Below are 23,669 nucleotides of genomic sequence, written 5' to 3'. Positions count from 1 at the left end.
AAAATTGAGAATATACATAAGATTCAAGAACGTAGCAATCATCATTGAAAATACATAACATGGAAAAGCCTCAGAAATATATTATACTTAGAAAAATCCTAGAAAGAATCGTGGACTGAGTGGAATTTGAATCCATGTCTTTCGCTTGGCGAGCGGTGGTTATAAATTTAAAGCGATCCCGGCATGAACTATGAATTAACTTGGCAATGTTATTATTTTAATTAAAAATAATTTATAAAATCTGAATACTGAATAATAAGTTGTCAGTAGTTTAATAGTTAGAGCACTCGCCCGGCAAGTGAAAGATGTGTGTTTAAATCCCACCCGGTCCAAGATTTTTTAAAAGATATTCTGAATAGGTATGTTTCTTTGTTTTGCAAAGTAATGATTAGTTAAAAATTAAAAAAGTATCTTGATCTAAATTACAATAGTAAAATTTATGCCCACGATGGTCGAGCGGCTTAGGCGTCGGCTAATAATGTCGTCGGTCTCAGGTTCGAACTCTGGGTCTGGCAAATACACATATTGTTTTTCAATTTGTGTGTGGAGTCAGAGTATGAACCTAATAGATTGAGCAAGTGGCTGACATTCATTTCTTGTAAAAACAAAGATCTGTTAATGCAAAAGGTCCATGTGATCCTACTAGGATCGGACATGGTCAAAAGAAAGAAGAAGTTATGATCAGTTAATGTTGATAAATTAAAAGCAGTTCCTTACTTTGGTTGTGTGGAGTCAACGTTGTAACAGTAACCTTCCTTCATCACTTCAGCATTGTACAAGTGGTTGACTGTCTTAACAGTTGATATCTCGTCAATCACATATGGAGGACCATTCGCCGCGGAGCCTAGAAATATTAAAATACCACAAATTTTTGGACGCCATTCCAGAAACAAACAAATACATATTATAACAATGATGACATTAGGCATATTATATGGTACAAGACCCAGCTGGATTAAGGATATCACAGTGGAAGCAAGGATAAAGGTATCTTGGCTGTATTTACCTTGTGAGACTTCCATGACGTTCTTCATTCCTATAACAGATTCTGCTCTTTCGTCCCTGGTCACATCGATTGGAAGAGAATCATCTCCAAGAGACTTCATATCATCGACTGTTAGATATCTGTATGGTTGATCAGTCAACATTGTGTCTTCACCTAAAACAGAAAGTTCAATATCGTAACAAAAAATCGAGTATACAATAACCAAAAAAATAAAATGATGCATACAGAGTTAAAACCAACCCACAGTATGAGGTATTGATTGAATAAGCATTTAATTATAAAATATCACCAAAAAAGAGTTAAGTAAATATATATTTTTTTGTTATTTTCCTGTTTTTCAAAAACAACTACAAATTGGCGACATTGTTTTATGGACTGTATTAATTAAGTTTTAACATGTGGAGTCAGAATTAATTAATTACACAGAACTGATTTTGATTGATGTTTATTGTTTGATTGTTCAAATGCGACTAACTTTACAATGTTATATTAGTAGAAATTATAATGCTAGTGGTTGGGCCAATTATAGTGGCCCTCATTCCTTTCTTGCCTTCTACCTCAAATCCTCAGTATTGTCGCAAGACCAGGCACAACGCAGTATGCCCCCCCAGCATCTACATCCACCACCACGATCATCCCACCAATAAATTACAGTCCACTATGAAAAGCGTAACCAGCTAGCTGACACGAGCAGAAACGCCGACCTTCAGTTAGTGTTTGTGGCAGAGTATGGTTTAACGACATAACTATACAAATCTAGCCTTGTAGTCAATTCTACTTCTCAATAGCCGTGCGACAACCTCACGACAAGGTACAAACAGGATATACAAGTCCCATGGTTCTAAACTATGGAAGAAGCAGGGAAGAAATGGTCGAAAAAGACCATGAACAGGTAACCAGTAGCGTAATCGTTTAGTAATAGGAAGTAAAATGTATGTTGTTAACCTTTTCTTTGTAAATGTAATAAAAATTTTACGTAAAAATTTCGCCTCAGAAAATCGAGACTGCTAAAGTGTAATTGGAACGCTGTGACCACAGACCTCGAAATGTCACGTCGTGAAATTCAACGCGATCTATTTTGAATATAAATTTCCGGGAAATCTCCATTAAACTTAGAAAATAAGTTATGGGAGAGATTGTTTACGTAAAATTTAGCAAGTACATGCTTCAATAACTTTTATAGCAATAATGGAAATGTATGAAAATTGAAAAAGAAAATTGAATATTTATAAATTTATATACTGTATAATTGTGAATAAAGAATTTTAATACTAATTTTATCGATACAAGATAGAAGCTAACTATCGTTATAAAAATACTGTAAACGCGTACCTATATTTATAGACGCTTAATTATAATTATAGATTTTATTAATACTATAACTCGCTGACTATAATGAATATTGTAAAAGTAGCAATTGGAAAAACTTAAGATTCTGGTATAGATGGGTTTCTACCCATAAACAATAATAAATCTTAATCGCATCCTAAGTAATAAAAGGATCAAATATCACAACTAAAAATACGAATTATCACACAACCTTGAACTTTAAAGAAAATCTATTTCAGTCAAAAACACGGCCCAGCTGTGCTGACTCGCGAGGTAAAGATAGATTCAAGGTTATATTCAAATTACTATGTAAAAGCTACCATGCGAGATTAAATAAGTTAGTAACTGCTCATGTATAACATCTTGTTAGAATTAAGCATTTATATACTTAAGTGGAAATGTTAAGTATAATATTATGGTATTTTCACGTAATAATGTTCGTCCGAAAGGTAAATATCGAATGAGAAAGTTTCTGCGGGACCAAACAGTTTTATTAAAACTTAGTAAAATTCTATTGGCCTAAAAAGGCCAAGAGTGGTGGAAAGGACCAGCACGTGGGTGTCAACCTTTCGTTTTGACGTTTTAAATTTAAAGACTGCCATCCCCTTATCTAGTACACGAATGCCTATTCCGATACCTCGTTGGAAAGCTAGAAACTTTCCCCTTCGTTTGAACACGAAAAATCATATAAAATCGACTATTTTGCTTACGTCATCATAACTGCGTATTTAAGGGACATGTTCTAGAGGGTGTTTAAGACACCCCTATTGAGTCTTAATTTTGCGGAAATAAAGTAGAGTAAATTTAACCCGACTAAAGTAGAAGATATCTCTATTAGAAAGTTGTCAGGAACGGGAGATATACGTAAATTTATCCCGTGAGAGAAAGATATAGATCTGCTATCCCTTACGGACTGTTTCCTGTTAAACCTCTATCCGGAGGGTATAAAAGGTGACGTCTTTTCCCGTAAAATCATTAGTTTCTACACTCTTCACCAGCGATCTTCAGCAAGCAGCAGTCCTCACTGCAAAGTTGCGAGACATGGTTCTCAGTACATTCGCGATACATACGTACGAGTAAGTCCCCTTCGGCGGGCAAAACGTAGCGCGAATACCACGTATCTGTCGGTAGTGACGTATGCCGCTAAAACGTAGCGCGAATACCACGTATCTGCCGGTAGTGACGCACGACGCGGAGTAATTTTATTTTTTATTACGCATCATACGAGGTGACGTAATCGGGATAAATTACGCGATCGGATTTGTTTTATAAAAACAAATTAATAAACTCAGTTTGTATTAATAAATTTTACAAATCTTTTCGGAATTATAAAATAAATTTTTGAAACTTTATTAAGTAAACATAATTATAAAAACAAATTTTAGTAAATAAATTTGTAAACATAAAAACAAATTTTAGTAAATAAATTTGTAAACATTAAGCAAACCTTTTGTAAACAAGTTTGTAAACACAAATAAATATTTGTAAACATGCTGTGAACATAAATAAACTTTATAAACAACAATAAAATAAATTCTATTCTTTTTATAAACCCAATACTATGTGACTAAAGAATAATTTATATTTTTCTTACGGGAAAATATTTCATGGAATAAAAATATTCAAAGAATATCTGCGTATACATTCTCCGAGTTAGGTGTGACTTTTTGGAAACTTGTGAAAGATTTCACAGAGATCCTATAGTGAACAAATAAATAGTTTACTGATACTTTAATGAGATTTAGTTACGGGAACAATGACAGTTAACTTTATTGTGAAACCGTGAACTCTAGAACCTGAATAAATTCGGCACCACACCAGCTGAGAGTTTTATTTGGGAATTCAAAAGTTGTGATACTACAAAGGAGATCCACCCTCCTAGTTCATCACTAGTCTCCTCAGTGACGGCCCGGTAGCATTATTGAGCTAGCCGTGAGCCGGGTCATGTCATAGCGTTAGTAAAATATTCTGTCGATAGATGTTACTATAGAAGCAATGCTTTTTTTATCATAATTTATTATTTATTTGCAAAATTTCAGTGAATAAGTCACTAAATAGACAGTCAGCTCACCCCCACCTGGGTGATACAGCCGTATTAACCGAACATATTGAAAGCGTTAAGTTAATTTGTATCTCATAATGCTGTTCAGGAGAAATTGTCGTAGATTTTAATCAACATGCACTAAATGTGTGTGTACAAGGAAGAGGAGAATAATGAATCAGTATGAGTAAGTGACCCACCTCCTTCCTCTTCTGAATCCGACATGAATGTCTCATACATGGTCTCCGGAGCGACAGGTCTGTATTTGTCATCTTTAGCTTGAGCTGGCACTGGTGAAGGTTCCGAAACTCCCTTCAATGTGTCCATTACTGTAACATATCCCAGCCTTTGGGCTATATCCAGTGGAGTTTGACCATTCTGTGAAATAAGCATAGATTTCATGATTAAAATTAACAATGAATATATAAAATAGTTTATATTACAATCATTGTCCTGTGTAACTTTGGTTTGGCGAACCTACATCCAATAAGTAAGGTATTGTCTTTTCATTCGAGGGTTACTACTACACTACTTTCATTAGGCCTCATGGCTTGTTGTAGTGTTAATAAGAAAAAAAACACAGTATTATTGTATGCAACTAAAGAAATATCTATGAGTCAAATTATGTACCTAACCATTTGTTAAACAGGCTTTTATCTAAATTCATAGTTATACTTAAGCACAAAAGTAACTTGAAACAATTCTCTTAATTTACACAGCCAAAATTGAGTGTTGAGAGTGACCAGTGCCATCATGCTTTGTAACGAAATCGGAAAACGCAAGTGACAATCGACTTTGCATCAGGTTATAAAAACAACATTTTAAGACAGCTTACATAACAGCGACATCTCTGCATCTGGGACCAATGCTACATTGGTTTGATACAAAGTTCTTTCAAATAAATATATATTATGCTTACATTAGTGGTGGCGTTTGCGTCAGCCTTATGTTCGAGGAGTAGATTAACAATATTGATATGACCTTGCTGAGCAGCGTGATGTAAGGCGGTGTATCTAAAACAAGTAATATGTTAATTAGAGACACATAGCACATACTACATAATTAATATGTATATTAAAAAAAGATGCATCTTGAAATGAAAAAATTCAAGTATATTCGTATATTCAATTTTTGACACCTCAAAATAGCAGAAGTTTGCGAAGCGGGTCTCGGAAAATTGACTACTACAGACAATTGAACGCAGACAAAATATAAAGTTAAATTTTAATTCCAGGTTTTTTTTTACTATTTTTTTCAATTCAATATTTTTGGGAAACAACGTTTTTATGTTTCAAGCTCCAATTATTTGTTTTAACGTGAGATTATTTTCTCCGTTGTATTCTATGTCGAAATTAGAACCAAATGGCAATTTGTTTTAGCCGATAAACTCTTAAATGTAATAAATATAGGCAAAATAAAATTGGACATAGCGCCATTTGTTCTTCACTTTTAAATTTACGCCGCATAAGGCACATATTTCCGTGGCACTGTCATAAGTTTACCAGATGCAACTGCATGGGAGACGCCCTTTTCAATATTGAACGTTCCCTTATTGGTTGAATTAAACACAAACGAAATCAACCAAGCTTTAAATAATATGAAACACGGACTTGGCGCTTTTTGTAATAAATCGAGACTTAAAATATTTTTTTTCGTAGGGTTATGTCGCGTTTTGGAATTTATAGATCAACACATATTGTGTAAAATTATACAAAGAATACATGCGTATTTTTTTCTCGATTTTGACCAAATGTGGACTTATCGCTTTTTGGAATTAGACGGTCATTTACTCCATTGTTACTGCATTATTGAGGAATCAATAAAAAGAAAAATTTTCTAATGGAACTTTCGAAAGAAGACACTCCAAACTGTATTATTCTATTATCATTATTTGGAGTGAAACAATGTGGCCAACATACAATATTATTGTGTTTAATGTCATAGTGTTTATTAATTTCCTCCAATATTGCAGTACATAACTTGTATTTTGAGTAAGCTAATAAATTGTCCGGGTTGTTGACAAGGGACATAAAAGTGATTTTGTTATTAAAAATAAATAGAAAACATTTCTTGAATACAATCAGTATTTTTGAAAATTACATAGTTATATTCGAGAATTGTGTTTCGTAAAGCCTGCTTGTTTTCTATAAAATCCATGAGTTGTTGTAACTACATTATACATGAATACGCCTAACATTAATATTATACTAAAAATATTTATTTAGTGGATTAATAATAATTACTACATATCGAATAAATTATGAATTACCCATGACATGTAGTAGCTTGGACATCAGCTCCAGATTCAAGCAGGAATTTCACCATATTGGTCTGTCCAAAGTGACTCGCCACGTGAAGGGGCGTGTAGCCACCCTTTGTACACACGTCCACCTGTTGACAAAAGACAAAAACAATCATGTATATACATTGGCGGCTCTTTGCTAGATAATATGGGAGGTCAGTTTTAAATAATTTTATATTATTTTAATTTGCCTTTTCGTTGTACACTTAAAAGACGTATAGCAAACTGGCTTTTTAAACATTATAAAAGAAGTGCTATAAATTGTTAGATAGTTAGATAGAAAAGATAGGTACCTACTTACCCTTCAAAAAAATGTATATTTTCACATCAAACAATCAAAAATATTTAATAAAAACTCCGTAGCTTTTTAGCTTCATTTTTCATTAAACTGTCACTATCAGAAAAAGTGTTGTGTACTGTTATGAAATGGCGGGATCATTTATATATAAACACTTTTTATATTTCCACTGATTTTATTAGAAGGTTACTTTTATGATTGATACCTATAGCAGATTACATTTTAAAGGGTAACATTTATACAATGGTTTAACTGTTTAACACAATGAATGCAGTCGATGCGTTTTAGTCAAAGGTTGTATTTAAACTAAACTAAAAAGCTATTTTTGGTAGAGTACTATAATATTACAAAACAAACAATGACATTGCATATGAAACTTTCAGACAACAATAGGAAGTTTGAAATAATAAAAATATAAAAAGGTTAACCAGATAAAAATAATACGGTTGAAACAATTGGTAGGTAAAACAAAACATGCTCAATGAAATCGCATGTTTGGTAGGTAAAACAAAACATGCTTGATGAAATCGCGAGGCAATAATAATTAATAACAGAACAACGTTTTATACCTGTTTCCTTTAACACACTGAAAAATGTATTGTTATCTCTTTCTCGGACAATGACGAAAATCTTGCCTATGCTGCGTAAAAACAAATTAAAAAAAAGACTGGCAAAATGTGTGCTTTCTCCGTTTCACATATGGAAAATGAGAGAGAAAGAGAAATATTAGAAATATTTTATCCCGGCGTATTCCAAAATGACCCAAAGTATAGCGACCAAGCGGATTCTGTTTGTTTGAATTTTATACACACAGTTCGTCCGTCCGTGTGCGTCTCGCCTTGACGTGTTAGCTGATAATTATTATAATACATTGTACCTACATCTTAGATTATAACCTACATAGATTGAAAGATGTTTATTTTTGGAGGGTCATTGACCAAATGACCTAATAGACCAGCCGCCATTGTGTATATATATATACATTGAAATAGCTTTATAAAAATGATTCATGTGTGCATGTTGAAAGAGTCTTTACCTTTGCTCCATTATTGACGAGCATCTTGGCAACTGGCACATGGTCTTCTTGGGCTGCGAGATGGAGAGCTGCTAATCCACTTCGAGCTCTTCGCCCTGCTTCTGCTCCTTGCTCCATCAGGAGGGAACACATCTCAGCATGGCCCTGAAATATTCACAAGTAATGATATGTTCAACATCAACTGAGATTTATTAGAATTTGGAAATTTAGGAAAGACAAATATTATATTGAGTAAAGGGCTGAGGATTAAAGAGATACAATTGATATATAAGTAAAAAAATGGGTCGGCAGTTATCACACCGCATACATAATGCGTGATAAAGGTTCAACTTAGTAATTGCTTTCTTTGAAAAGGAGCTGAAGTGATACAATTTTTTTTGTCATAAAAGTTATAAAAATATTGACCTGATGTGCCGCTAAATGTAGTGGTGTGCATCCGGCGCGTGATTCAGCATCCACGACTGCACCCTTCTCCATCAACGCGGCCGCGGTTTCCATTTGGTTTTTGCGGGCTGCTATGTGAAGCGGGGTGTGGCCGTTCTTTGCTGCAGCCTAGTTGAAAAATAGTAAATGAATGGTTATTTATGTATACAATGAGAAAAATCATCAATTTGTTTTGAAATTAAACGTCTTCGGTGTGTGGTGATTCAGTTAAGAGTGTAAACACTCATTACAATATAGTAAAAACTCTGAAATTCAAACATTTAAAATTCGAATTTTTCGCTAGGTACAAGAAATTATTTTTATGCAATATTTTATTTATATTTTGAAATTCGATTTTTTTTGTCTCATTCAAACACATGATATAATATTATGTTCATTTCGTTTTCGATTTCTCACATTTGATTTTACGAAAATTGGATATACAATATCTGGGCAGAAGCCCTTCGAATGTAGTAGGTTATTTATTGCACAAAGAGTGTACATTCACTTGATTTCCATTATTCCTTGAGAAAATAAACATTATGATCAGTCAACATCTTTAGTTGTAGAATAATTAGTCCTACCTTAGGATCGGCGCCCTTTTCAAGTAGCGCAGTGGCCACGGCGTGATGCTTGTACTGTGCAGCTACATGCAGCGGAGTGACTCCGTTCTTTCCTCGCGGATCTAATTCGGCGCCTCGTTGCTGCATGAGAAGTGTGGCCACCTTCAGGTTGCCGTATTTAGCCGCCAAATGGAGCGGGGTGAAGCCTTTCTTAGTCACTGCATTTGGTGGGGCACCGTGTTCTAGAAGCACTGCTGCCACCTGAAAAGGAACAATTAAATTATTTATATAGAAAATTAAGACCACAATATAAAAGAAGATAACCAAGCAATTTTTTGATAATATTCAAATATTTAATAGTGATACCGAGAAGAATGGTGGAACTCACATGTGGACTGGCAGGTTTTTCTTGAGCATCGCTTCGATTGGGAGTGTGACATCATGGGGTTTAATTTATTTAAAACACATCTTTTCGATTTAACAATTTCCCTGCGCAGGGACGTTTAATTACATTAATTTTTCAGACATCGGTTGGATTACATCATTAATTACACTTACACAGGAGTCTTAGATTTAGCTATCGCACAGTCATTATATGGGAGCACGTGTTTGGACACATTAGCCAAATTGACGCGAAAGCGTTTTATCGAGGACGCGACGCGTGGTTTTGGGGTGGTTATAGGGATTATTATCGAGCCGATTACACAAAAGGGATTCACTGATTTATAATAATGAAACGAGCGCGACTTTACAGTTTACATCGTAAAGAATCCGGGCCGCACCAATGGTGCCGCCCTAGATGCCAGCTTCCACTTTGGCGGGAGAACCAGTACTGTCTTACAATTATCTAAAATCACAGATTTTGGGGATCGGTGCACTTTTTTGCTCGGAAGGTGCGGTACGCGCGGGATGCCGGCGGGTTATTTGTCACGGCTGTGAACTGTAAATTTTGGACGCGCCTCGGCTGGAGGGGTCTTTCTTAGAAGTTATCGGTCAAGCCGGGACACCATCTCGCACGGCAGAAGAACCAAACTTTCGGTCGCGGCCCTCCTGACTTTGATTAAATTGTGGATTTGGAATTTGAAATTGTCGCGCCGGGATCTTTTCTTTCTTGTCTGGTAACAATAGAAAGTCTGAAATGTGAAGTTTGTATGCAAGTCATAATATACCTACATACTAATTTTCAGCCATCCATACCTACTGACTGCCTTGGCTTAAAAGTCAAGTTTTAAAGTTGAAGTATTGATGTTAACAGACTAGTTTCCTTATTTACAATTTTTTCAAATCGTTCTAGGTACAAAGTGAATAGTAGACATGCATCATTCATGTATGACTGACTTGAAACACGTGAGTCAGAGGCTGCCTGGAGGTACACCATCTTACTCGTAACATCATGACTAAACAGTAACACATCCATTCAACTAACATTCTGCATGATTCATCTGAAGATAGAAGAATGTCAGACAAACGTGATCATGAACCAGGAGATGGAGAAGTATCACGTAAGGTGAAGGGGCGGAGGAATTTTGTACTTTGTGACTCAAATAAGCGAATCAGTCAAAAGAAGCCATGAAATGTATTTGACTTGGACTAATGTGTATGAGGTGCAAAGTAGACTCATTTTGCTCATAGTACCAGTTTTCAATGAGGAAGCTTACCTCATGATTGTGTTGTTTAGCTGCTATGTGTAGGGCATTGTAGTTATCTGCGGTGAGCGCATCCAATTGAGCTCCGTGCTGCACCAGGAGTAGAACGATGTCGACATTGCCGAGGCGAGACGCAATGTGAAGTGCTGTCTGCATTTCTCGAGCTCTGGCATCCACCGCGGCTCCGTTACGAAGAAGGATTCTAATGATGTCGGTCTGGAAGAATAAAAAGATATATTACATACCACATGTTGTAATCAATTAGACCTGACGGTCACCATGCCGTCTTCATTTAGACCTTTCAAAAGCTGGAAGGCTTACTGGGATTATATCGAGATTGCAAAATGTGATACGGTTAAAAAAGATAAGTTCAATTCTTGGATTGAATCAATAAATACTTTCAAAAGAATTTATTATGTGGATGCCTTTAGTAACTAACGTCTTATATTGGAAGGATAAATAGTAAATTAATTAATCACCTGATTAGCTCTGGCTGCCAGATGCAATGGTGTCTCGCCTCTGACAGTCGGTACATCTGGACTGGCCTCATGTTGCAGAAGGTAGATGACGATGTTCATACAGCCCATGAATGCAGCTACGTGTAGTGGAGTCAGGCCTGATTCTGTTGTTGCTGATATGCCTAAACACAAGAAATAATTATTGCATTATTGTTATAACATTTTCATTTTATATTTCTGCAGACAGCGTATATATTATCGGGGCCTTGGTGGTGAACTGACTTGTTTAACATTATGGGTGTAAAATTTTTTTTGTTTTTAGAAATCCACTCAATAGTCTTTTAGGAGATGGGAATAGGGAAGAGAAGTACAATGTCACCAGACCCATAGTTAGTGGGGTGGCATAGAGGGGTAATGCCCGACCTTAAAACGTAAATGTCCTTCTATAGCCAGTATAGAGTCATACCCCATCTATAAAATGAGGGTTCTTGAAGCTTAATTTCTATAACATTTTTTCCTTTATCTGACCTCCTGGTACGACATATAGACCCACCCAAAATTGGAACATTTCAAATTTCTGATACCCTAACTAAAATTTGTTACTAGCTAAGGCCCTGTTCTATCTTGTCGTAGGTAAATTGACTGTTGAATTGTTAACAGTTCTCATCAATGTGTGTAGTTTTGGTCCTTCTACAATAGACATTGTTTATATTTTAATACATCGACCTAAGTCATAGTTACCCGAATTATAAGCTGACATATGTACAAACATCACACAAAAGTAATAATCCATACCTACTTATAGATAAGATTTGGGATGGCGAACTCATAGTCTGGATTCACGTGTATGTCATATGCGTAATTGTTGATTCATATTTTATAAGTATTTTTATGCAGATTCATACAAATAGTGTAAATTACTTCCATTAAGATACCAAGTCAAAAAATTTACTTACTTGCACCATACTTGAGTAGTAATTCAACGACTTTTATTCTATTTTTCTTGCATGCTATGTGAAGAGGTGTGAATCCATTTAACGCTCTTGCATTGGCATCAGCATTTCTGTAACATTAACAATCACAGATCGGTAATTTAGATTACTATGAATAGCATGTATGAACGATTAATAGAAGAGCTTGGATTTAGAATGGGCTTTAGAAACTTTTAGTATCACATATATATTTTTATGATTGTATTGTATTGAAACATGATTGAGACATGTTTGAATGAGTGTGAAACTATCGAGCAAGAATGTGCGTGTGTATGTAGTATAAGGATAATAATTGATGCAGTTAATAGTTCTTTCACAGGCAGATATAAGTTACGTTTGTATTATAATGTGAATTGAAAAAGCAAAAATCCATTTGTAGCAAATAAAAATCTCGTGGTAAATAAAAAAAATTAAGGATTCCATACCGGTCCAATAGAAGTTTAGCGACTTTGACATGGCCGCAATGAGCCGCAACATGAAGAGCGGTCAGGTAATCGACAGTGAGATCATCGACGGGAGCTCTGTGGTACAGAAGAATTCTGGCAGCGTCAGAGTGATCTCCTTGAGCCGCCATATGAAGAGGTGCCAAACCATTCTGAAATTTAAATAATCATTATTCAAAATTTATTTTAAAACAATCATGATTTGAAATGAAATATATATGTTTAATAATATTTATATAGCTCACCTTGCTTTTACCACTAATAGGTGCTCCTCTTTCGAGTAGCATGTCCACCACGTGTTCGTGTCCTGACCGCGCGGCGCAATGAAGAGGTGTGAGTCCATCGCGGGTTTTGGCATCTACCTGTCCACTGTTTTCTGCCAGCAATGCCACCATATTTGCTTTACCTAAGAACAACAAAACCAAACAACAATTTTTAATTTACTACAATTTAAAATTGTTTTTTTATATTGAGAATAGTGAAACATACATATATATTAATGAACAATTTGAACTACAGATATTTCAATTAGTGATATTTTATTAAAATTTGGCATTTTTCATGGCTTACCCCATTTGGCGGCAACATGAAGCGGGCAGATATTGTGTTTTGCTGCGCAGTTAACATCGGCTCCTTTTGTAAGCAGTAATTTTGCAACTGATTCGTTACCATAGTGGGCAGCTATGTGTAGAGGGGTGAATCCTGATTTTGATGTTACATCTGGATTATGATCGTTCTGAAACAAAATAAGTAAGTTTTAGTCGGTTGCGAAAAGATTTTGGCCCATTGTAAACATTAATTCTGAAGGTCTGTTGTAGTATACATTAAATATAGATAATGAATGATCCATTCCACAATGCCATTGTATATACATATTATGTCAAATTTAAAACCAATCTCCAATGTAAAAACTAAAAGAAGAGGTTATAACTATATACTTTGTAATGTTAAAACCTGATCAGTGCCACGGACGAGTTAACACGCGGGATCTTGTAAACGTCATAACTTCTGAATGAACTGTGTATATTTTCTAAATAATATTTATCATTTTAGTGTGAAAATATTCAGGTTAAACTCAAGAAACATGTTGATTTGATAAATTTTCACAAATATTTATCATTTTGTTCCTATTTCATATTTTTTAAGGGATTTATTTTATTCCAAAAAGAGCTGCCCACCATGCCCACCTAGTAAAAATTGGCTGGCAGTGATAACTATTTAGGCTTAAGGCTATACCTCAGTTGAGGCATGGTCTAAAAATATTGCCATCACGAAACAAATTGACGTATTCACGCCTCGACGTTCGATCTCCGAGTGCCAGCGAGTCCAAAATTTCGTCGCGCCTATAGTTGAAAATTATTTGCCGTTTCACTGAAGTTTCGCCTTAACAACACTGTCAAGTAAAATGAAATTTTAGTACTGTGGCATATGGCTTTATGAAGAAATGGAAACATGGTGCATCCCCACCAATACCAAGCTTTGCACATTTATGAACAAACATAATGGGTGGGTTACGTTGTCAGTTTTAAGTGATTCAGAGCTCCCTGCTCAAGGGAAGTCTGGCAGTCACCCGACCCTCATGTCAACCTCCCAAGAGGCGGACAATGTACTTAAGCATACAGAAAGAGTTCATATGTTCTGTTGAAGCATTGGCGGGTTTATAGATTTGAAGCCCCGAGACAGTGATTGATTTTGAGGCACCTTATGATAAAATAAAATTAAAACCATACCTAAATTCTACGTACCTAGTAAAAATAGCAATATAATGATATTACGACACAATATAATAATATTAGTGGTTTATTTTTTGTGTACAATTACTTACCTATTTGAGTGGTTACAGGGATTTTGTTATACACCGAGTTGGTCGAAGAGAGAAAGCTTACAGTCATGCTATTTTGGCCCGGAAAGGCTTACATAGTCATTCACTATTAATTATTATATATTAAATATTATTAATTAGATCCATCACTAAGGGCTTTACGTGACTTGAATCCATGACCTTTTCGATCAGAGGCCTTTAAGGTCTCAGTAATTATGTTATCATATACAAACCTCTAGTAAAAGAGCAGCTGCCTTGCAGTCGTCTTTCTTGGCAGCGATGTGCAGGGCTGGCAACCTCACCCGACCGGTGTCAGCTTCTAGTAGAACGGCGACGACCTTCTCATGACCCTGTTGCATAGCAACGGCAAGTGGGGTGAAACCATCCTGGAAAACATTTACGTTGCATCTTTAGATACAGGGATAAATAAAATTAGTAACGAAGACCCTTCGCTCCTACAAGTAATTAGCTGGTGATACTAACAATGCATTCTATTCTGTGGATCATTTTTTCAAGGTAGGTACCATGAACTACTGACAATTTATAATTTGAAGCAGTCACGAAGGAATGATTGTAGTATAGTATGAAGGATATTGTCTCTGTTTAAAAATTGGGTGGTCACAAAGAGAAAGTACATGCACTGCTGAAGGGCAGAGAATGCTTTTGGAGGACTTTACTCAGTAATAAATTAATGTCATTATTATTCACAAATGAGGCAAAAACGAGACGAGCGAAACAATGGAACGGATTGTGTTTATATTATGGTCTCTGGTGTTTGTGAAAAAATATATTATATTATTTTGACAACTAATACGTATGTATTTAATTACCTAGTTGGTTCCTCCTCATGAACTCCAATATATATTGGTTAGATTATTACATTGTAAGCTGAATTATTACGTACCTACCTACCAGGTATAAAATTACACGAAACTATTGACTATTAATAATTGCGCTGATGTTTTCATTTTGATTTTTGAATTTTGACATTTTAATGAATGTTGGCGTTATAAAAATATAAATATTAAATAATATGCTGCCAGTACGAAATATTATTTGACATTTAAAATGGTTAATATTAAAATTATATGGTCAAAAGGGAACAAAGCTGACAGTAAAAAATATTACCAGCTAGGTATTTCTTTTTTGTTTGAGAAACGCTGAAGTAAACAATAAATTATTAGTGACAGCTGGTTCTCGCCAGTCTGTCTAGCTAGGTCTTGCAGAGAGCTTGGCGTCCTAATCAATTGTATTGGATTTTAATAAGATTGTGAAGTATGCAGAGACGGCGCCGTTTGAGATTTCGCTGATTTTTCACTTTTACAATTTGCAAGTCGATACTTTCGATATAAATTTGGCGTCATATGCAGAGTCTATTCTGGGTTCACCATCCCAGGCTGCTAGATCTACCAGAATAGCAGGCAATTTGATTGCGATTCAATAATAAAACGTTAATATTAATCTCACGCGTATCCCCTTGAGGTAATAGAAGAAGGTTTAATATATATATATTTAAGAAGGAAAAATTCGGTGTGTGTAATTATGTACGCGCGTTAGAAGTTATACTTCTTCGGCGTAACAAAACAAAAACAAAACTTGTGATAACTTAGATTCTTCGACTAGCTCTTAATTATCTTGTTAAATTACACACTCAAGAAAAAGGACCACTTATTGGAACGCCGTTGGTTTATTTCTATACACTTTAACTTATAATACTAAATTATATAATTATTTTTCGTTGTTTTTATTTTTAAAGTAACAACTGCCACTATGATGTTTAATAGTTTGTTTACGTAAGGAATTGCAAATGGCCGACAATAATAAATTCGCTGCCTAGCAACGAAACAATTCTAAAAGATAATATTAAACTGTATAATCGTCACGATTGCAGTATCATTCTGTGGCGTAATGGTTGTGCGTTCGGCTGATAACCGAACAATCGATGGTTCGAATCCAATCGAGTGTGTTTTTTTTCTGTGAAAAAATAAATTATGTGATACATGTCACACGCCAAAAATACACTCTGATCTGATTTTCCAAACGCCCCTAAAGAAGTATAACTTCAATAAATTTAAATATTAAATTATTTTGTTTCGTTGTCTAAAAAAATGCTTGCAGCTATAGAATAATATTTAAAAAATCAAATTTTGAATTAACATTTTATGTAATGTTTACCGGTGTGGGACGTTCATATCGAAACAAATGTTGATAAAAGAAGAAACTCATAGATCTGAGAGGAAGTAATTGGGTTGGAAAGGACTTCGTCTATCAGTGTATTGATCCAAACTGATTATGATAATGGCATTATAAATAGGTAGATAGATATAATGTATATATATATATATATATATATATATATTACGCCGAAAGTGTGAAATTACGTATTACATGAAATCGGAAAAATGTTAATAAACTAATAAAACCAGGGTACTCAGAAATAATGGGAACTGAAATACCCAACGGGTAAGGCGATAGCAGGTAACCGTCTCGAGTAAGGAAGAATCCGGGTTAAATTTACACACGTGTCAAGAATACGTTGTACGTCTAATACTGAAAACTGCCCTCGGTTTATGCATTTACGGCCATTTAATGTTGATGTATTACACACACTATTGCACGTGCATAATGCGTGCTTCATTCACGCACTCGGCAGATAATTTACATAATTCATGAATAAGGCAACGGGCTTGCATTTTTCATGAATTAGGAAAAAAATTGCCGATTTCATGTACTTAATACGCAATTTCACACATTCGGTGTAACATGTATTATAAACCCTATATTAAAAGTCAACAACCATATTATCGGACATAGTGAATTATTGAACTTACTTCTGTTGCCAAACTCTGATTAGCACCGTTCGCGAGTAGAAACTTGACTACTCCATCGTGATTTTCCTGAGCTGCCATGTACAGAGGAGTAAAGCCATTTTGTGATTGGATGTTAACCTGGAAATAAGATTAATAGGTATGTAGATAATTTTGTAAATAAAGTAAAATACATATTTTTTTAATAAAGTAAAATTTGAAAGTTTCGATTAAAAAATATATTTTGACAATAAAAGAGATATAAAAATCTATTAATAATACATTTGGTAAATATGCAACAGATCCCGCATGACATTTTATAACTTTCTTTTCAGACCAAACCTAACCTAACATAACCTAACCAAACCTAACCTACCCCCATGACTCCAAAATAGGGAGATGATATGGCTCTAGCCTGGGGGCCCGGGATCAGGGGGGGTGCCGTGGCGGGTCAACCAGATAAATGATATAAACACACATCTTAAATTTGCTCCAATAGTAAAAAATGTCGGTGTTAAAAAGTCGCTAAAAATACACTGAATTTTATTTGATCTCGAACACCATTTGAAAAACGCAACAGTAGAGCGTCAGACTGCCTTTAACCTTAGCGATAGGTAGTGGGGGCAAAGATCCTGGCTTGGGGGCCCGCTCCAGGATGTGGGGGCCATGCCTACCCCAAGTATATGCTCAGAATATCAGTCCTATGCGACATTTCTTTTACCACGGGAAAAAACTCGACTACAAATCGCAGTCCTCAGTTCCCAATGAATACGACAAAATATTCATCAGAATCACTTCCGCCTTGCGCTACTAAGAATTTTCCAGGGTTTTTGCAAGGCGGTTTCATAGGCCCTGTCCGAATTCAAATTAGCAATACCCGATGCGGGTAGAAAAATAGTTTTCAATAAGGCATATTCTCTCAGCCGGCACAATTTTCATTTGACTAGCATCAAGTAGAGTAGTTTGCGTGCCAAAGTCCTTAAGAAACTCGATAGTAAATGCGAGGTATCCATAAAGGCACCTAGAAAAAAAAACCTAATATAACGTAAAGTTTGTGATAATGATGCTTCAAAATGTATGAAAATTTTAAATTTTAAATTAATAATAATTATTGGACCGAAAAGCATCTGCACCGACAGAAAAGGGTAATTAATATAATTGTCTACATGGAATAAACTGTTTTCGTTAAAATGTATATATAAAAGCTCATGCGGGCATCTGCAGCACAATTACCATACATTTCGAAGATGTCAATAAAAATATTAGTTTTTGAAATTACCTGTGCCCCACTCTGAACCAGAAGTCGTACCACCGTCTCCTGTCCTGCAAGCGCGGCAATATGCAACGCGGTGTTCCCTTTTTTGGTGGCGGCGTCGATGTGAGCACCTCGCTGCAGGAGCACGCCCACCACCTCTGCATGCCCATCTTTGCTCGCCAAATGCATGGCATTAAGCCCATTCTGAGGACAAAAGACAATGCTTTGATCAAGAACATAGTAAAGATATGAGTCGAAATCAGGGGCGGATGACTGTCATGTTTGGAATCAATACCGTCCTACCACCATGCGTCCGTTGTTCAGAATTTGGAATACAAATGAATAATAATATGTACTTGAAAGCTCGTTGGTTTACTGGGATTTTTTCAGCCATTCCACCGGCCTTACGCGTGTATGCAAGCAATTATTCTTATACTTACATATTATTATCGCTTGTCCTATGGACTAATTAATTAATGTGTCTTCCCATCTAATATGTAGGTAGTTTTCTACACTATAAAAGCTACATAGCTATCGGCTTTATATTTGAAATTGACCCTTTGATACCGAGTTTGTAAGATAGGTAACTGATTCATCTCATATCTTACTGATCAATAGTTGCGTGTACCTTTAATAATATTTTTTTCTAGGCCGAATAACGATCGATGATTTCTGATACCTAAGTATTTATTTTTAGTATTCTACCAATATTCTACCGCTGTTTGAGACAATATAATATAATAAGTATATAGCAGGTCTGGGCAAAATATGGCCCGCCAAGTATTTCTGTGAGGGTCGCGAGATTTAATCGTATTTCTGAAAAAAGTTTTCTTTTTCTTACATTTAATTTTTTTTTATTTTAGCTTTTTTAAAAATAAAATTTGAACATGTACATGAATTGCACTGTCGAGAAGATATCTGCAAATTTTACATCACTCTTAATTATTCGAACAACTTCAAGATTCTGCTCTAAAATGTTGGCTATTTTTGGATCAACCTACATAGGTATGTGAACAAACATTTTCAATTATGAATATGAATAAAAACTATTTACGATCAAGCTACACCGATGAACATTTACAAGCAGTTTTAAGAATCTCAACTGCAAAATTAACACTTGAAATTAAAATAAATGTTAAAAAATGTAAAACAGTTTCATTATTGTTGGTTATTAGATAATCATTTATTTTTTTGTGTTGAAATTCCTTTTTCAAGAAAATAAATCGTCTCTGTTCTGGCAGAACACACTAACTGGAGAATACTAGTTTTGAGTTTGACTTTGAAGTTGTTGAAATGGTCTATCATGTGAGTTTATTGTAATCGTAAAAAGGATGACTTTAAAATAAATACTGTTTATTTATTAAGAAGGTTTCCAGACGGTAAAGTTTGAAATAAGGAACATTTTGGTATAACTAACTCAATATCTCATTTTGTCGAATTAGTGTCTTTTGCCAGAACAGTGACGAAATAATGTTGGTATGTCTAAAAATATTATTTTACCTGTGCCCCGCCGTTCATTTTATATTCCTAATGTGGCCCTGTATCAAAAAAGTTTGCCCAGGCCTTACTATATTATGTTATAGTAATAAAATAAAATATTACGTGCTATGTAGGCAGTTCGTAATATAATATAATTATTTTTGGGACATTTTAAATCTCGTGCTTCAGACCGTGCGTGGGTAGGTCCTACTGTCAATTTCAATTTATTTAATAGAGTTTTCGAAGGCCCGTAGGTATTAATTTATTATTGTAAAATAAAATTGAACCAATAAAATGAACGAAAAACAACTCCTCCAAGCTTTTAACGAAATTTGAAACGTGGCGTAGAAAGGCAAAAAGTCATGCCATAAAAGTTAATTAGCACAAACTTTATAACGTATTATTGTAACGGGAAATTGGCCTATATCCGTAAGGAAAATCACTAATAATAATATTTTGCGTAGGATAGGGTAGGGAAAAACGGAAAAGTTTCAAACGAACCCTTATGGAACGTTTTCGGTGATGTCATAAAACTATCAACAATATATTTGTCGATTGACGATGGATATTTTGTCATAAATTCATATAAAATTAGTAGGCATATTAGTCACGTCGTTTTAGCAAAAACTGTAATTAAATAGATACATTGTGCTGATAAATTTTATGTTAAATAATCAATACGCATCTGAAAATATATAAAAATGGTTTTATAGTTAAAAAATAAACTTACAATAAAAACGATATACAATGTGTGTTTTCTGAAGTTCGATTATTATCAGTACTATATTAATATTTTTATCACTAACATGTAGTTTGATAAGTTCTTCAGAAAGTGGCATAACGATTTAAAAAAAAAATCGTAGTTTTAACGTATTTTTTTTGTTATTTAAAAATGACGATTTTTATAAACAATAGATTAAATAAATAACTTGTTTTTTAATGTCAAACCGAGGTTTTATTGGGTCACAACACTCAATCTCAAATCGAAATAAATAAGGAGGATTTAAAGCATTTATATTTTCCACAAACATCGATGTTTTTTAAATAAAGAAAGACGTAGGTACCTATATAGTACTTAATCTTAATCTGACTTACCAGTGACGTCTCTAGACAAAATGCCGCCCTGGGCAGCGCCATAATGCCGCCCCATTTTTTTTATTCAATATTTTTTAATATCCGTGCTCGTGTTGTTTCTGGTCATCAAGGACGTCGAAGGGCAACGGAAGTACCTAAACTAGACATCGCGAAACTGACAAAAATTAAAGTCCTGTTAAGTTAATTAATACATTATGTTTCCAACCAGTGAGCTGAATTTTTGAAAGGAACGATATTTTCGTTATTAAGTACTCAGTTTAGGTAGTTATTTCTATATATACCAAATGATTTTCCTTGGTTTGCCACCCTTCAAGTAACTGCCGCCCCCAAGCGACGCTCAATCTACCTACCCCCACGGGACGTCACTGTGACTTACTGACGTACGCTCATTTTTAATGAAAATTAAATCTTTTTAATGGTTTTATAATAACCGTAATGATAATTTTATCAGTAAAATTGTATTAAATTGCAGTTTTAAAATTTAATCGCAGATAAATTACGGTCACGCTTAAACGAAGCGAGAACAGCCGTAATAACTTTGTAAATGATATGTAGGTACTTACCTACTTCTGTAAATATAGGATTGTATAAACTACTAGGCTATTGGGGAAACATTTGACAAGATTTCCTTTTTATTCTTTTTAACACTACACCACCCCTAGGGACCCGATTGACAGTAGTGTATTTAGTAATATAAGTGAAACAATCACAAACTCTCAAGCTATGAATAAATTACATAAATATATTATTGTGTCACCGGGTAGAACCCGGAGGTCCCGGATGAAAGGCCAACTCTTTACGTACTGCACCACGAGAGCAATATAGAACTTAGCTATAAATCCGAAACGACGATAAAATAGCGAGAATTAAAAAGCAATAAATATTTTATAAAATTATAACCAGAAAAATTATGAGCCAAAATTTTTGCGATGGACCAAAGTTTTTTCATAGACTGCGATATCCTGGGTAAAAACACTAGAATTTTTGTCTAGTTATTAAATAGGTATAATATTTGCCTATTATTGCAAAGCAATAAAAAGGCCGTGCTCTCATAGCAAATTATATAGCGGTTTTAATAAGTTCACACTGCCAGAAACAGAAACAGCAATTCTATACGTGATCATATTGAATTTTTCTGAGTTTGCTTTTTTACCAATTATCGCGGTGGAGACTGGGGTGAGTTTTTATGGTGTAAATATTTGCAATTCAAATGTGCTGGCGTAAATTTAATGTCAGTATTTAAATTGCTTTAAAATAATGCTTCTAATCGCTAACATTAAAACAGGTTACTAATAAATACAACGTTGTGTAATGTTGCTGTATTTTTATGTAAATTTAGGTTACATAAAGTAGATAAGTACATCTAACAAGGCTAGAGAAAACTAAAACTAAGGCTAACAAAAATAAATCGATTCGATTGATCTGTATTATAAATGTTATTATAAAATGTACTTATATTTTTTTATTCAATACTGAATATTCATACGCCCACGTTGGCCGAGCAGTTTACGCATTGGCTTATAATGTCGTGGGTTCCAGGTTTGAATCCTGAGTATGGCAAATACACATATTATTGTTTTTCAATTCGTGTTTGTCAAAGTCAAAGTATGGACCTAATAGGTTGAGCAAGTGGCTACATCCATTTCTCGTAAAAAAATCTGTTAACTCATTTAGTGCTGACAACGCGACTGGTGCATTTGCATTAGTTGGCCATTAGATATAATTAACATGATATTTAAATGTGGTATTTACTTCGTAATTATCTGGTCAGCAGTAAATGTGGAGGCCCATATTATCTTATTAGTATCGGACATGGTCAAAAGAGAGAAAGAATATCTATACGGTTTTAAGAATGCCAGATTCTTTATTATAGAAAAAAAACAAAATTTTGAAAATCGCAGAAACATACATATTTATTAGAAAAACTTCTAGAAAAAAAAGTACCTTAGTTCAAACGTAAATATAAGAAATAATTCGCCTGAATCATAGACGGATCGATAGCTTAGAGGCTAAAGCACTTACCTGGAAAGTGAAAGACGTGAGTTCAACTTTTTTCACATGGTCAACTTTTTTTCTAATTATTATTAATTAAAAATTAATCACAAAATGTAGTAGGTACTTATTCTACATTATTTAATAAACTCAGGACCTTAGACTATAGATACATCATACATCATCAGGACCAGTTTCGTCCGCATCAATTAGATATTATAAACTAATAATGTCCGATAACGAAGCCGGTTCTAATGTTTATTTTATTAAATAATATAGAGTGAGTACCTACTACAGACACTGCTGACAGATTTGGAGACACCCATGTGAAAATTTTGCCTGTGCGATAAACTGCTATTACAATATGTATTGCAATGGTTACCTAGGTATTATAGTACAAACAAAGTTATGTCAGGATTATTTACGATTCGATTATTTTTTAAACTAAGATGTTAATACTTTCTAATGAAGCGATAGTATCGTCTGGTTCATGAAAAAATGCCACTGCTATCAAAAGTTGTGATATTTATTATTCGTTCTATGCCGCCGCTATGCAACACATATCGAGCCTACCCCCACGAAAGCAGTTATCATTTATCTCACTGTGGAATCATACACCTTAAAAATAAGCCAGTGTTATCGTTTAACCTTATTGTCGTATTTAGAATAAGAAAAAAAACGT

The 23,669-nt window shown here is 34.6% G+C and overlaps 1 protein-coding gene across 1 annotated transcript in view; it reads right to left on the bottom strand.

Annotated features, from left to right (window-relative positions):
- LOC147067485 (uncharacterized) overlaps positions 1–23,669 on the bottom strand; it is a 125,987-nt gene that overhangs the window by 57,841 nt on the left and 44,477 nt on the right. The window contains exons 3-19 of the mRNA XM_085954286.1: positions 18,446–18,625; positions 17,191–17,307; positions 14,593–14,745; positions 13,108–13,273; positions 12,783–12,943; positions 12,520–12,689; positions 12,059–12,165; positions 11,124–11,284; positions 10,657–10,860; positions 9,020–9,259; positions 8,418–8,564; positions 8,013–8,156; positions 6,646–6,767; positions 5,296–5,389; positions 4,577–4,754; positions 1,007–1,159; positions 718–844 (exon numbers count right to left, since the gene is read on the bottom strand). Coding sequence (XP_085810412.1) covers positions 718–844; positions 1,007–1,159; positions 4,577–4,754; positions 5,296–5,389; positions 6,646–6,767; positions 8,013–8,156; positions 8,418–8,564; positions 9,020–9,259; positions 10,657–10,860; positions 11,124–11,284; positions 12,059–12,165; positions 12,520–12,689; positions 12,783–12,943; positions 13,108–13,273; positions 14,593–14,745; positions 17,191–17,307; positions 18,446–18,625 — 2,624 coding nt within the window. The remainder of the gene's footprint in view (positions 1–717; positions 845–1,006; positions 1,160–4,576; positions 4,755–5,295; positions 5,390–6,645; positions 6,768–8,012; positions 8,157–8,417; positions 8,565–9,019; positions 9,260–10,656; positions 10,861–11,123; positions 11,285–12,058; positions 12,166–12,519; positions 12,690–12,782; positions 12,944–13,107; positions 13,274–14,592; positions 14,746–17,190; positions 17,308–18,445; positions 18,626–23,669) is intronic.

The sequence above is a fragment of the Rhyacophila brunnea genome, unplaced genomic scaffold (assembly GCF_057557595.1).
Source record: "Rhyacophila brunnea isolate RB1 unplaced genomic scaffold, BYU_Rbru_1.0 scaffold_4, whole genome shotgun sequence".
In the NCBI taxonomy this organism is placed as follows: domain Eukaryota; kingdom Metazoa; phylum Arthropoda; class Insecta; order Trichoptera; family Rhyacophilidae; genus Rhyacophila; species Rhyacophila brunnea.
Note: the sequence above shows the minus strand (reverse complement) of the source record. Positions and strands in the feature narration are given on the sequence as shown.